Source organism: Triticum dicoccoides, chromosome 7B (assembly GCF_002162155.2).
Source record: "Triticum dicoccoides isolate Atlit2015 ecotype Zavitan chromosome 7B, WEW_v2.0, whole genome shotgun sequence".
NCBI classification, from domain to species: Eukaryota; Viridiplantae; Streptophyta; class Magnoliopsida; order Poales; family Poaceae; genus Triticum; species Triticum dicoccoides.
The window spans coordinates 207,714,947-207,727,269 of record NC_041393.1 but is presented as its reverse complement, the minus strand read 5'-3'; the positions used below and the strand labels follow the sequence as shown (position 1 = coordinate 207,727,269).

The 12,323-nt window shown below is 49.4% G+C and overlaps 1 protein-coding gene across 1 annotated transcript; it reads left to right on the top strand.

Moving 5' to 3' along the window:
* Positions 1-621: 621 nt before the first annotated feature.
* On the top strand, positions 622-4,916 carry LOC119337418 (3-hydroxy-3-methylglutaryl-coenzyme A reductase 3). Its single transcript, XM_037609546.1, has 4 exons — positions 622-1,608; positions 1,885-2,066; positions 3,045-3,391; positions 4,050-4,916. The coding sequence occupies exons 1-4, from the start codon at positions 716-718 to the stop codon at positions 4,299-4,301; spliced, it is 1,674 nt and encodes a 557-aa protein (XP_037465443.1). The 5' UTR covers positions 622-715; the 3' UTR covers positions 4,302-4,916.
* Positions 4,917-12,323: the final 7,407 nt, after the last annotated feature.

Below are 12,323 nucleotides of genomic sequence, written 5' to 3'. Positions count from 1 at the left end.
TAAATTTGTCTTTTTTGCTGAGAGCTACTCAGATATCCAAATGAGCTGAAGTTTGAAGTGGACCTCACACACCTGCGCATCTTTCATGCAAATTTTTTGGATTTTTGTTTGCACTTTTCTGTTATTTTTGAATTTATTGTGCACCGTGGGAGCAGATGAGCTCGGGAGCCAAATAGCCGCCCTCGGTTTGAAGCAATTATAAAAAATAATCAAAGTTATAAAACACTCTAAATATAATAAAAATCATATCGAGGTCCTTTCCTTCAACAACTTAGAAGCCCATATCTCCATAACTCAATCTTAATTTTATGGTTTATAGAAAATGCATCATTCCAGATTTTACTCGTATTATTACTGGGATCCGCAGTTGGCAGGTGGGCGTGTCACGTAGCAAAAACTTTCGTTTTTATTACAAAATCCAAAGAGAGTACGTGTACACGTCGGACAAAACGCAGGGGAGAGGAAGGCCACACGGCCCATGTCGGCCGAGCGAGCGGGCCCAGCCTCAGCGCCAGGTGGGTCGCCGCACGGTAAGCGCACCGGGCATGTGGGCTGCCACTGCCACTGACACTACCAATAAAAAGGCCGAGGCGGGCGCATCCCGAGGCCCCGAAACACCCGCTCCCTCTCGCGGCACGGCCACCACCCCACTCACGCCGAGCGGCCGAGCCGTGCCCACCTCGCCCCCGTTTGACTCCGACGCGCACGCGCACGCATGGATGTGCGGCAGAGGCAGAGGAGGGTGGCGCCGCCGGCAGTGGGCCAGGCGGGAGCGCCCCGGGTGCTGCAGGCGGGGGACGCGCTGCCGCTCCCGATCCGGCACACGAACCTCATCTTCTCGGCGCTCTTCGCGGCCTCGCTCGCCTACCTGATGCGGCGGTGGCGCGAGAAGATCCGCTCCTCCACGCCGCTCCACGTCGTCGACCTCACCGAGATTCTGTCCATTTTCGGCCTCGTCGCCTCGCTCATCTACCTGCTCAGCTTCTTCGGCATCGCCTTCGTCCAGTCCATCGTCTCGTCCAGCGACGAGGACGAGGATTTCCTGGTCGGCCCTCCCGCCGTGCCGGCGCCGGCGCAGTGCGGGCTTCTCGGGGGCGCCGACGCGGTGCTGTCCGAGAAAATGCCCGAGGAGGACGAGGAGATTGTGGCCTCGGTCGTCGCCGGGAAGGTGCCCTCCTACGTGCTCGAGACCAAGCTCGGCGACTGCCGGCGCGCCGCGGGGCTCCGGCGCGAGGCGGTGCGGCGGATCACGGGGAGGCAGATCGAGGGGCTCCCGCTCGACGGCTTCGACTACGCGTCCATCCTCGGGCAGTGCTGCGAGCTGCCGGTGGGGTACGTCCAGCTCCCTGTGGGCATCGCCGGGCCGCTCCTTCTCGACGGCCAGCGGTTCTACGTGCCCATGGCGACCACCGAGGGCTGCCTCGTCGCCAGCACCAACCGCGGCTGCAAGGCCATAGCCGAGTCAGGTGGCGCCACCAGCGTTGTGCTCCGTGACGCGATAACGCGCGCCCCCGTCGCCCGCTTCCCCACCGCGCGCCGCGCCGCCGAGCTCAAGGCCTTCTTGGAGGACCCCGCCAACTTCGATACGCTGTCCGTTGTCTTCAACAGGTACACCAACACTCATCAGTCATCACCAAGTACTATACGACGAACTTATGATGCAACAGATGGCATTGTATTAACGCCCAGCTTGTGCTCGACGATACGTCTCTGAGGTTCAAGTCACGTGCCTAAATCAATATTAATTGCTCTATGCTATTTAAGATTTGAATTTCTGGAATTCTGGTGCAGGATGATGGTACGAGTATCACTGTCAAATATTTTTCATTTGTAGTAGAACACAACACGGTAACTAACTGTCTGGAAAATATGATATGTGAGCAGGTCGAGCAGATTTGGGAGGCTGCAGGGAGTGCAGTGCGCCATGGCCGGGAGGAACCTGTACATGAGATTCAGCTGCAGCACAGGGGATGCCATGGGGATGAACATGATCTCCAAGGGCGTGCAGAACGTGCTGGATTACCTCCAGGATGACTTCCCTGACATGGATGTCATTAGCATATCAGGTTCGCTTTGCTTTGCCACCACCTGCAGAAGCTGAACTACTTCACTTGAGTGACCTAATCTTCTCGTCGGAATGAAATTCCTAGTGACACCCTTTATTTTTTGCAAGACAGACTATATTTTTCTTATTATGGCTTACTGAAAGAAAAAAAAAACTTCATATAATAAGCAGAGTGTCCATTTGAAGGTACACATAGTTAGGCCCCGTTTTCAGCATGGATTAACAAGGATAAGTTGGCGCACTACTGAATTATCGAGTTGAGCTTATGAACAACATATGGTGAACATTGGCATGTTCAATCAAAATATACCTTTTATAAAATCAAATTACCATTCAGGTCAAAATAAAATAAAATTAGATTACCACTGATCCAACTTGGCATACCATAAGATGTTCAATTACATACGATACTTGCCATGATGCATTAGGAAGGTTTAGAAAGGGCTTTGAAAGCAATTTTTCTGGTAAGAAGATATATCTTTAATGCAAGATTTCTAATATGAGTCAAAAATGATATTGACTTTAATAAGTACCAAATTTGAGTAGCTGGAACCACCTTTATTCTTTAACATCATGCATGTAGAAGGTTCAGGACAAAGTGCGTAAGCTCCAAGAATAATTATGCAAGAATAAATATTTGAAGCAGGCACATCACTGGGCCCTTTTTGTTTTTACACAAATTAACAACCGAGCCGTCTGCTGTTCGGTTATCATTTTGATAGTGGAACCCGGTCCATGTTGGACTGTATGAGGGGAAAACAGCCTAGTCATCTTGCATATCATATTGGGCAATATATTACTCCCTCCCTTCCAGAATACTTTTCGTGGTTTTAGTTCAAAGTATTTTGGAATGGAGGGAGTAATATACAGCAATATGATTAGCATAATTATGTGCATTATACTACAAGTAAAACAATAGATCTCTATGTTTTCAATTTTTTTCCCCAATCTAATTATTATCATTCGGTATTGAAACCAGGTAACTTTTGTTCTGACAAGAAGCCAGCCGCTGTAAATTGGATCGAGGGGCGTGGCAAGTCTGTGGTTTGTGAAGCAGTAATCAAGGAGGAAATTGTGAAGAAGGTTCTGAAAACCAATGTGCAGTCTCTAGTAGAACTAAATGTGATCAAGAATCTTGCTGGCTCAGCTGTTGCTGGAGCTCTTGGGGGGTTCAATGCCCATGCAAGCAATATTGTAACAGCCATCTTCATAGCCACAGGCCAGGATCCTGCACAAAATGTGGAAAGTTCTCAGTGCATCACAATGTTGGAAGCTGTAAATGATGGCAAAGATCTTCACATATCTGTCACTATGCCCTCTATTGAGGTACGCAACTGTATTGTTTTTATTTGTTTTGTTATCAGCATATCCAGGCATTGTGCTGATGATGATCATCAAATACAGTTTCTTTTTGGTCCCACTATAATTTTGATTTGCGAGAAATGCTCTGCACGTAACTTATGGTCCCTAATGGATTAATTAATACTCAATACGTCCACATCCTTATACATGTATTGTTGCTCGTTCGAATAAGTGCCCATCCCCATCGAGCACCTATTTATTGAAGAAAAGGTGGTGTATCAACTCTAACTGTATCTCCTCATATGGCCTAGCACTCTGGCTATATTATAGAACAGTGTTTTGTTATATACTTGAATAGTTCGTAACAGAAATTATATTTTGGCTACATAAGATCCAACTATACTTCGTCAGCTCAATCAGCCAGAGGAATCTTTCCAGTAGAAAAGGAATATTTTCTGATGCCTTGTTTTCCTATTTAGCTACTTGTTGTCTTGAGCAGGCTAATTAGTCGATTATTCAGTCTTGTGCTTTGTGTTGCTAGGGCGAGACACATTTTTCCTACATATCCGATGCTTGTTTGTTTCCCAAAACATGCTGAGCTGTGTAGCATGACTTGTTTGATAACATCTGAGAATATGACGAGTGATCGACATGTTGTGATTGTTATTTACTGCAAATGCAGGTGGGCACAGTTGGTGGTGGGACTCAGTTGGCGTCACAGTCCGCATGCCTGGACCTGCTGGGCGTGAAAGGCGCCAACAGGGAATCGCCAGGATCGAACGCGCGGCTCCTGGCCACCGTGGTGGCAGGCGGGGTTCTCGCCGGCGAGTTGTCCCTCTTGTCCGCTCTCGCCGCCGGCCAGCTCGTCAAGAGCCACATGAAGTACAACAGATCCAGCAGGGACATGTCCAAGGCCGCATCTCTAAGCTCTTGATTGACTCCACGAGCTGCAGCGCAAGAAACCAATGGACAAATTCAGAGTGTGGCTTGATTCTACATACAGGCTTGGTTGGGTCTTGTCTTCCTTAAGACGCAATTAAAGTACTCATCAGCGTCAAGCCATCAACGTCAAGCTAAGAAGAGTTTGACCAATTTCTTCCTCGATGCTGGCCGGTGTTTCCGTCGTCGTTCTTCGCGTGTTGCTGCTGGCATCATCGTCGGACCTCAGACGCCCCGGGCAGGCACCGGAGAAGCTAACCTTTTTAGTCTGTTTGTGTTCATATAAGGCTTTCTGGTTGGGTTGGTTACTTGGCGCGCAAAGTGTGGGGATCTTTTTGTAGAATCGAAGTGTAGAGATCTCTCTCCTTGCTTCAGGAAGCCAGCCTTGTAGTGGTATCTGTTACACCCTTTTGTTTGGTCCTTTTTCCTGTCTGCTAGTCGAACAATGTCGAAAGTTGGTGACGTGATTGTAGAAAGAGATGTGGGTCTCGGCGGAGTTCTCCAGAGCATGGTGGCGGCTCCGTCCATCCATTGTCGTGTCAGCGGAGCGTCGTGACCTTTCTGTAGATCTGCCTAATATCTATCCAGATCAGATGCATGTGTCAGCAGATGTTCAAGTGTCGCCCTCACGTGCCTGTCCCGGGTAGGTTTGTTGCATGAACCGGTGGACATCTTTTAGTAGTAGCAATCTTCATCTTAGCAGTAATCTGGATCTGCGATCTGCATTGGCACCTCTGAGTAGTAATCTGGTGCCTGTGTTTGATGGGCATGTGGATGCACGTTCTGGCGATCGGATCCGGCACTGCACATGGACCTGAGATCGCGCTGTCTTTCATACGAGAGCTCTGTGTGCCCGGCCTAAGTGCGTCAACAACACCCAGGCTCCCCAAAACCTCCATATACGCTCGGATTGACGGCTTGGTCGGTGACGGACGGCTTGATCCCCAATCGGTAAAAAAAAATGACCCAGACGGGCTCCTCATTATGGCTCTATACGCCGTGACCGACCGACATCCCTCATATTCAGGCTAAATCTAAGATGCGTAAGGAAGCGTCCATTATGTCGGACTATCGCAGGGTCCAGCATGAAAACACTAGGAAAACGATCGTCTCATACGGGCGTCTCCTTCAAGGGTGTGGACGCATTCATGCTGCCGCGAGGTGCCGCTCCGGCTCGCCGTACGACGGCAGCCCTAGCCGCATCCATTTTCCTCCCTCTCCGCGTCACCAGCCCTAGCCACATCCACTTCCCTCCCTCTCCGCTCGCCCTCGGCCGATAGCCATGGCCCGACAAAGGGTGATGACCTATGTCATAGTCACACCGAAGTGGCGCCTTCAACTACTCGAGGAAATTGGGCTAGGTGCGAAGCCCGGATCACAACCGCCCTGCCTCGATACTCATCGAAACCAGGAAGGAGGAGGAGGCGAAGCAGAACATGCCATGGGGAGGCGGAGCCATCTACGGACTTCGCCATGGCAGAGTTCGAGGTGTCCCACGCGGAGGAGGCGGCGGAGCAGGCGGCCATCCTCGACTCCATCTAGTCAGAGGCTAAGGTGGAGGCCAACCGCCGCTTCCTCCGCTAACGAAGGGCGCATATTGACGAAATCTTCGCCAAGATAGAGTTCGACGACGAGTCAGAGTTGCCGCGAGCGGCCATCTACCTGGAGTTCGGCACGGAGATCGTCAACATCTCGAACGACGAGTAGTGTGGGTAGATGGGATATCTACATAGTATGTAGATTTTATTTTGCGCAGTTTGTATGGTTTGAGATACCAACTTTCGGGCAGTTGGATGCGGTGGATGAAATATGAGGGGTGATCGGGCACATCCACGAACGGATTTGCGAAGTCCGGTTGTAGATGCTCTAGGGAGGACATTGTGGATCACAGCTGCGTGCGTGCTCCGTGCATGGCGCCGCCCAAAGATCCTCCTGTTTTGAGAATTGGGATGCTGGCCACCCGTTGCTCGCATCGTTGCGTGCCCATTGGCAAGATGCATACAAGTGCAGACAGCGTGGTTGGTGCACGTGACGCAGGCCTCGCATGAGTGGCTCACGTTGCTGCAACGGTCTCGGCCTCGCGAGTGGTCTTCCGGCGGACCAGGTGTCCGGGCTCGCGAGGGTCCAAGGACAGGATCACCGGGGTCCGGAGGCATGAACCACGGGTGACCTTGCCGTTGATGGCCATCGACAATGGGTCCTCCAACTGTCCAACTCCAACACAGCATTCCATTGAGTTTGATGTCGCCAGGCCGGTAGAAATTTTTCCAGCCTCTGTCGAAGCCTCAAAGGGGTGGAGATATGGGTTTCAGTTCACAGCAAAGATGTCACCTCACCCTTCCCTTCCCCTCCCCCTATACCTTTCGTATTCGTCGAAATGGGTTTTCTTTTCTTTTTGATACAAAAAGACAAACGGGCTACCTACAATTTTCTGGCTGTGCACGGGTGGAAGTCAGTCGACGAGGGACATATCCCCCAGTTTCCACTGTGGATATCACGACACCTTCCTTTCTAGTGGTTCCCTAGATTTTTGTTGATCAACTAGTGGAGCCGTTCGGATAATCGGTGGTGTTCGTCGCAAATGCTATTTCTGTTGCCCGTCGTAATAGGTCTTGTCTACATCCCGGCATTACTCGGCAGGCCCAATATTGTAGATGTACATGAGTTTTTTTAATCATAATTATTTTTCACTGTTTTCAATTGGTGTGCTCTGATTTTCTTTCTTTTTTTCTTTTTCTTTTTTTCTTTGGTTTTCTTTGTTCTTCCACTTTTATAACACATGTATGATTCTTTTCATACACATTGCACATTTTTTGTATACATCAGGAATATTTTTTATACATACTTAATATTTTTCAAATATAGTTCATACACATTGTACATTTTCATACACATCTAAAAAATCTTTTTATATTCGTTTAACATTTTCCAAACACATGTTTTGAACATTTTTCCGAACATGTTTCAAATACAAGATAATACATTTTTTTCGAATGATACAGTTTTTTTTAACTATGTGAACATTACATATTTTTGAAACACGTGAACATTTTTGAGAAGGTAATCCTTCCGTTTCGGATTATAAAATGTTCTAGCATTTCTTTAAAAAATGGAGGTATATAGATGTGTTCTAGTGTGTTTGTTCACTCATTTTAGTCTATATATAGTCCTTATTGAAATATCAAAAACATCTTATAATTAGGAACAGAGGTAGTAACATTTTTTCATTACACAAACATTACTCTAAATTGTATAATATTTTTATGTACATTTTATTGAAATGTGTGAACATTTTTTAAATGTCACATACATTTTTTTTAATGATACTAACACTTCCTAAAAGTTGCACAAACATTCTTTTTTACACTGCATGAATATTTTTTTAAATAAGTATATTCTTTTTCAGATATATGTATTTTATATTTTTTACAGTATAAGCAATAGTAAAAGAACATGTATTTGACGTCAGCGTGACAAAACCACACGTCTACCTGGCTCGTAGTGGGCTCCTTGTAGTAGAGCCGAGCTACTGTCTCGCATAAAGTGAGACATAGTCGTGCTCTGGGTTCGTCCCTAGGTGCAGCTATACCTTGCTTCTATCGAGACCGAGGGAAGACCCGCCTGAGGCTGTGTTCGGTTGAGAGGGATTCGAAGGGGGTTTGGCAGAGATTGAAGTGGATTTAATCCCCTGCAAGTCAAAACCTCCTCAAATCCCCTCCAATCCTCTTGTGGAGGGGTGTAACCGAACAAGGCCTGAAGGAGGTGCAAGGTGCGCCGGACCAGGCGCGCGGGAGGCCACAACTTTGTTCACATTTTTTGTTTTAATATTTGCCTATTATTGATTTTGTTCATAATTCTAATATTCTAAACAAATACTCCCTCGTAAAGTAGTGATCTAAACGCTCTTATATTTTTTTACGGAGGGAGTATGTTACAAGAAAAAATATTTGAAAGAAATGTTATCCAAGCATTTGAAAAATGTTAAAGCTTATATAGATAATGTTTCTCATGTATACAGAAAAATACAAATGTGTATGAAAGAAATTGATCATGTGTTTAAAAATGTTAATCAAGATTTTGAGAAAAAATTAATCTTGTATTTGAAAGTTTATAATCAAGCATTTGAAAAATATTAAATTTGTATAGGAAACGACCTTGTATTAAAAATGTGAACCATTTACTAAAAAAAGTTAATCGTGTATTCGATTTTTTTTGCCAAGCATTTGAAAATGTTAAATGTATATATAAATATGTTTACCATGTATTCAAAACATGTTAATCTTGTATTTAAAAATGTTTTTTTAACATCAGTACAGACGCAAGCGCTCATATATTTGAAAAATGTTAATGAAGCATTTGAAAATGTAAAACGTGTATAGAAAAAATGTTGACAATGTATTAAACAAATGTTAGTCTTGTATTTGAAAAACATTAATCAGGCATTTAAAAACATTAAATGTGTGTGGAAAAAATATTTATAATGCATTCGAAAAAAGTTGATTGTACAAGTACAAAAATGTTATTCAAGCTTTTTATAAATGTTTAAAATGAGTATGAAAAAATGCTGACCATGTATTCAACAACGATTAACTTTATATTAAAAAATGTTAATGTTTATTTAAAAATGTGTTAGATATATACCAAAAAATGTACAATGTGTATGATAATAATAGACATAAAAATATATAGGTTTTCAACAAGGTTAATGTCGGATATCGGGTTCCGGCAAAACCCTTAAGGCTCGAACACTGGGGTGCGCACGAAGATCTTTTCCCTACCAAAACATGCCCTCAGCCTCGCCGCGGTTTCTAAGCTAGATCGATGAACAACACAAGAGACACAAGATTTATACTGGTTCGGGCCATCGTCGTGGTGTAATACCCTAATCCAGTGTGTGGTGGTGGATTGCCTCTTGGGCTGATGATGAACAGTACAGAGTAAGAACAGCCTCGCGAGGAGAGGTGTTCTTGTGGTGGTGTCCTGCTTGGGAAGGATTCGATCCCCTTCTACTGTGGTGGCTAGCCCTATTTATAGAGGCCCTGGTCCTCTTTCCAAATATTGAGCGGGAAGAGATCCAACAACGGCCATTTTGAAAGGGGACAGCTAGTACAAGCTATGCTGACTAAAGGTGGTCTTCGACTGCCAAAGGTGTTGGTGATGACACCGTCTTGGGCTCCACGGTGATCTCCGTCATGCCGATCTGCTGGTCTTGGTCTCGTTGCACCGATATGGAAACATTTGCCTGATGCCTCGGTACTCCGCGTCTGCGCTTGCCCTCTTTGCACCAAAGAGGAAACAAGGACACTGCGCGGGCAGGCGCACGCCTGGTCTTGATCGTCATGGCTTGCGTCATGGGCACCTCGCGAGGTACCCCTTGCCTTGATCTCTCCGCCTCCTCGCGAGCCTGCCTGGTGAGGCCACTCCTGAGAAGGCCTTGCGTCGTCTGCCCCGCGAGTCTTGGCCCCTCGCGAGGGTCTTGAGCGTTGGTTGATGAAGACGGGTCGTATTGGGCCACTGGCTGAGCCGCGCTGCAGGCCGCAGGCAGGCAAGTCTGGGGACCCCCGTTCCCAAAACACGGACAGTAGCCCCCGAGCCCAAGGCGTGCTCGTACTTGGCTTAGCAGCGAAGCCAAAGGGCAAGTGCAGAGCACCGCGGGCGCCAACAGCTTGCGGCCGTGGTTGACGCGTGGCGACTGATTGGACATGGGTGTCTCCGCTTTCCCACACCGCCTCGACAACTGCCCGATTTGACGAGTCCCTGCTGCATGCAAAAAGAGTCATGATTACCTGCGGTCGTGGAGGTCGACGGTTGGCCTCCCTTGGGCTATAAATGGGGAAGGGCGAAAGCCCCTGTTGCCCATCTCCTCTTGCTCCGCCCGCTTCTTCTCCCTCCTCGCTCCTATTGCTTGCAGCGCCCCATGGCGCCCGTGAAGAGGTTCTCGGCCGCGGATAAGGGGAAGGCTCGCCAGGAAGGGCCTGGCTCTCCTCCGCCTAAGCGCGACCGCGGTCGTCCTCGCAAGCATCTCGCGACCCCTGCCGTGGTTTCCTGTGGTCGCGACGGTGGCCCTTCACGCGCTGGTGGCCGCCCATGTCGAGGCAGCACTGTTGGAGTAGGAAGGTGTGCCGTGGCTGCTCGGCCTCCCCGGCCGTGCTTCCATTCGGCAGAGGTGCTGCCGGAGCTCGTTGTATGGTCGGACAACCCGGCCGGCAACTGGCTCCAGCTCCCTCGCATCTTCGTCGGTGAACTGCCGGCCGCTGGCCCCGGCGGGCTCTGGTTGCAGGCGGACGGTTGCTGCAGCAGGGCCTCCTGGGTCGCAGTGGAGATCTCCGTCGCCGGTAATGTAGCCCTGACCGGGGGCTGGCAGACGGTTGCCCGCCCGCGTGGCCTTGGCAGGCGGTGCACCCTCCACTTCAAGTATGACGGCGACGCGACCCTCTACGTGAGGGTGTTCGGAGAAGATGGCCGCCACGTTGGGTGCTGCCCTGAAGACGATGATGGCGACGAGGTGCTCGGCCTTGGCAACGACCGTGACGAGGGCGAAGGCGAACCCGCTCCCGGCGGCGACCGCAGCTCGTCGAGCTTCAGCGGCTCCTCCTCCGGCGACAGCTCCTCCAGCGGTGGCCGCGATCAGCCACCACGCCACCGCGCCCGCTTCGAGGGCGGTAGCGGGTCGTCCCATTGCCGCGCTCCGGTGAAGCGCGAGGCGGAGTCTGATTGAGCTCAGGAGCACGACGTAGATCCCTCCTTGCGAGTTGTTGCAAGGCGCATGCCGCTTTTATTTTGTTTTCCTTCTTTTCATGCATCGAGAGAGAGAAGCATGGGGCCCCGTGGAGGCGTGCAACAGACTATGATCCCCTAATTATTGTACTGCATTTATTGTTCTTGTGATGTTTTATGGTATAGTTGTTATGTGTCTGCGCGTAGGAACAACTTAGCTCGGGACGTTTGTAGTAGTTTCCGCCTCGCGAGGTGCCTGCCTGAGGCCTCGCCGGGCGCCTTAAGAGCTGCAAAACATCTGTTGGGAGAATCATTTCTGAACCTTGGTCGTGAGGGTTGCCGGCCATGGACCGGTGCTTTGTGTCGCGATGCCCGAGGGGCATGGACTCGGAGGGGTGCTCCCGCTGCGAACTCGAACGAGAGAGCCTTGCGAAAATTAAGAGAGGAAGGGCTCACGAGGGCGCCCGTGCAGCCCCCTCGCGAGGTTTGCGAGAGAGAGAACGAGTCAGACAAAAGCTGAAAGCAGAGAACAGGGGCAGAAGACGGCAAATAACACTAGAAGCAACTTCAATAAAGGTCCAAACAAGGGAGAACAAGCCAACTGCGGAAAGCAAATGAAAAGCCGCGTCCGGCACCTAGTCTAGTCTTCGACGTCTTCTCACCAGCGCGGAGCTAAGTGCTGCCACTATGCATGGGCGGGAGCCCCCGAGGCCTGAAGGCGGCACTCCGGAGACTCCGAGGCGTGTACAACCCCAACTCATTATTACGTGAGAGTGTCACGGGCGGCGAGCTTCACAGGCACTGGGCCTTCTTCACAGGCACCGGGCCTTTCTTCGGGCGGCGAGCTTCACAGGCACCGGGCCTTCTTCACAGGCACCGGGCCTTTCTTCAGGGGTAAAACTTCCGGAGATGCTGGATGTTCCAGGCGTTTGGGATGGGTACCCCCTCCTGAGTCTCCAGGTGTGTGGCGCCAGGCCTAAAAACATGAAGAACCTTGAACGGGCCCTCCCACATGGGCGAGAGCTTATGCAGGCCTTCCCTGGAGAGCACCCGCCTGAGTATGAGGTCACCTACCTCGAGAGTCCTGGGGCGGATGTTGCAACAGTTCGGCCAAGAAAAGCCAAGGGCAATGGCAGCCTTAACAAACCTTATGATCCTCTTTTGTGCAGGTGAAGACAGCTGGTTGGCCCGTAGATGCACCAGCGACCCGGGCACATCCGAAATTCGAGATGGCAACAGGAAGCCATGGCGCACTAAGCACAAGCGTCGGAATGGCGATAGTCCGGACAACACGGCGATC